Source organism: Aplysia californica, unplaced genomic scaffold (assembly GCF_000002075.1).
Source record: "Aplysia californica isolate F4 #8 unplaced genomic scaffold, AplCal3.0 scaffold01095, whole genome shotgun sequence".
NCBI classification, from domain to species: Eukaryota; Metazoa; Mollusca; class Gastropoda; order Aplysiida; family Aplysiidae; genus Aplysia; species Aplysia californica.
In genome coordinates, this window is record NW_004798365.1 from 145,298 (window position 1) to 148,806 (window position 3,509).

General features: G+C 39.6%; 1 protein-coding gene across 1 annotated transcript in view; it reads left to right on the forward strand.

Moving 5' to 3' along the window:
- Positions 1-248: 248 nt before the first annotated feature.
- Positions 249-3,509, forward strand: part of LOC106013659 (proton-coupled amino acid transporter 2) — a gene marked incomplete in the record, with an annotated part of 23,979 nt that continues 20,718 nt past the window's right edge. The window contains 1 exon segment of the mRNA XM_013089974.1: positions 249-845. Coding sequence (XP_012945428.1) covers positions 424-845 — 422 coding nt within the window.

A 3,509-nucleotide genomic window follows, 5' to 3' on the forward strand; every position in this document is an offset into this window, starting at 1 on the left:
ATCGCTCTCCCCTAGACTGCCATTTCAAAGTCCCGAGGAGAAAGTGAAAACGTCTCTGTGCGTCTCTCTGTCTCCCTCTCCCCTCTCTCTAACTCTCAACTTACTCTCTTTCACTCACCCCCACCTCTCTCTCTATCTCTCTTACCTCTCTCTCGCTTTTTCTCTCTCTCTCACCGTTTCACTTTCTCTCTCTCTCTCTCCTCTCTCTCTCCCCTTCTCCCCCATCTCTCTTTGCTTCTTTTTGTCCCTCTCTCTTTCTCTCTCTTTCTCTCTTACCTCTATATTTCTCTCTTTGTATCGCCCTCTGTCTTTCCCTCTCCTGTCTACCGCACCCATTCCCTCCTCATCTCCTCGCTCCTCTCCCTCCTAATCTCGTTCCTCCTCTCCCTTCTCTCTTCTCCCCTCCTATTACGCAAGCGCGATATGCCACCAAAACGCATCTACCACCCCAGCAAGGAGGACCCCACCCGCTACCACTATGTCAGCTCCGATGACGACAACGACGGATCTTACGTCAGCTTCACACACGACGTCTCCAGACCCCTCCTCTCGGGAGCCCCCACGTCGTTCGAAACGTCCTTCCCACTAGAGGGCGCCGCTGTGTATGACGTCACCGGGGCGGCGGCGGGCACGAAAAACGCCGCCAGACTGCCGCCAGATGGCGATGTGTGGGGTGTCGTACGTGAACGTGTGGACAAGCCAGGTCTGTCCGAAAACCCGTTTTCGGTACCTAACACTCACCAGCACAGCCCTGATTCTGTCCAGCAGCTGCTCACTTCACAGAGCATACTTCTCTCCACACATTCCACCATTGAGACCGAAAACTTCGAGCATTCAAAATGCAGGTGAGTCATTTCGAGTAGTTACTGGATTTCTTTTTTTTTTCTGAACTATCTATGGTTATCTATTGATTTGAGTCAATTTAAATGCATGTGAGTCGCACGTTACAGAGCTTTTCCCCCCCGTTCTCATATTGCATTAATATATAGATTGGTAAGTGACCAAACACAATGTACTTTTATTTTCTCCGAAACTGAGTTAATGTAATAATATTACCATTTAGTTGCCTTTGAGTGAAGGTGGGTCGTCACATGGTAAAGAGCATATTTTTTCCATCACCAACTGAAGTAACTATAAATTGTTGAAGGGACTTAAAATTCATTGTTCTTCGACTTTTTTTCCTCAAGCTGAGCTATATATACTTGTTCACTATATCGTGTGTCCGCTTTAAAAAAAAAGTAAATTTGCTAGTCTGCACGTAACTTTTGGACAGCCACCAAACAAAAGCATAATTTTTTATAAGAATCTTGATCCAGAAGTAAAGGTTTTTAAAAATGGGCTCTATAAAATGAGAACAGCCCCCCTTGCCTGCATTTACATGATCACTACAATAAATGCATTTAAGTAAGTAACATAGCCTACGAATTATTCTACCTTTTTAACACAGATTTTCCCACACGACTGTCAAAACACGTCACCACATCAGTCCCGCAAAAAAACAATAAAAAACCAAACCAACTCACCTGTCTGTGGATCGTGTTGGACAGACGTGCGTTATACTAAGTTATAGTGTGGTTTTGATTAAAATAGGTAAACCTTTTGGTGCTTTAGGTGTATGGTTAAACCTCCACTATTATTATCATGATTAAAAAAATAATAAACCTCAGGCTAACATCAAAGAAAACGTGTCGGAACTATAGGTTTTAGTAGCCTTCATTTTTTGGTCTTTAGATTCTATTGGTTATCCCACTTTTAGACCTGCAAGCATGAAAAGACCCGAGAAGAATAATCAGAACGATTTGTTTTGATCCAGCTTTCACAGCGGGTAGACAAACAAAAGAAGAAACTATAACTAATTGTTGATTATGACTAAACGTTAGTTAAATTGGTGATCATTGATATGAATATAATTAAACAGTAACACCCTTGACCTGGCAATGTCCAGCTAATTAGAATTCCCATCACTGCACTCTTCTTTTCTTCAACTGAGCTAAATGTTAATTGATGAAGTGACTAAAAAAGATCATATCTCTTTTTCATTCGCAAATGAACTAATTGTCAATTATTTAAGTAACAAAATAAACATTGTCACCTATGACCTGGTAATGTGCAGGTCTCAAAGCAACGAGTTTTTTTTTCTTCTCAAACTGAAGTAAAAGCTAAAAAAATGTTTGTTGGTTTTGATAAACATACGTATTAAAACAAAATCTTAAACTGAACTGAATATAGAAATTGGTGATGTGACTAAATATTGGACACCTAATATGTGATAAAATGCTGCAATTGTGATTGCACGTAACTGTGTTTTTTTTCTTTCTTGAACTGAATTAATGTTAATTGTTGCAACGACTTATTAACATAGTTGCTTCCTTTTTTTGTCTCCGTCCGAAGTGATTGCTTATTATTGGGATAATAATTATTTATAACAAAAACCTTAATACCTTTCATCTGACAAGAAAGATACAAATGAGTTGTCGCACGTCTATGACCTTCGTTTTTGTTTTGTTATAACTTTTTTAAACTAACCGAGTTGTTGATTGTTGATGAGGCTAAAACATACCGCTCAATGTACAGAAAAGGGATATAAAGGTCACGTTAAAAGATATCGCATCAGGTCTTAAAAGATAATATGGGCGGGTAGTTATCAACAAAACTAGTTCATCTCGTTTTTCGTAGTCTTCCTTAACCTTTTAGATACGTGTAAACTTTTGTGTGTGTGAGTGTCTTTTAGCTCTCATCAACACAACTCGGATCTTATAGGAGGCGGGACTCTGCCTATGAGGGCCAGCTCGGGTATAGAGGTATACAACTTCATAGAGGAATGGTCGAGATACTCGATAATAAGTCTTCCCATTGGAGAATCGAACTGGGGTCTCCTGCGTGCGTCGTCCAAGCGCCTAACCACTCCACCACATGTGTCGGTATAGTTTTTTTTTAACATTTCTTTTAACAAAGTGAGTAAGCAAGTTTATTCAGTGTTCAGACCATTGGCTCACATCACATCACATAAAACAATCTATTAAATAAAGTTTCAATAATAAAAAGTATAGAAGGTGCACATAATATCTCTTGTCACGGGTCAAACAAACATCGCATATTTCTGTCCCTGCGGTCCTATAGTCAGGCTGAAGAAGATTAACAATCTCCTTAGATTTGAAAAGTTTGGACAATATCAAAAATAAAGCGAAATCTATCTTTAAATGCATGACAGTTCCACTTATCACTTTAAGGTGAATTTATTAATGCCCATAAATTAAGATTGTTATTTAATGGAAGGCTATGCGTTTTAACAAGGCTATGAGACTTCGGTCGTACCACGTTGAACCTACAGATTCTCATCCTTTATAAGAAAGAAATCTTATGAGACGGGACACCTGAATTAATCACACCGCGCGATAAAGCTATTGGGTAAAGTAGATGGAGATCTAGATAAAACTTTCTAAGTAAACCAAGTTCAACAGCTGTCTGTTTTGCTTTGTCACGTTCACACAGTGTGGAAGCAGCCATAA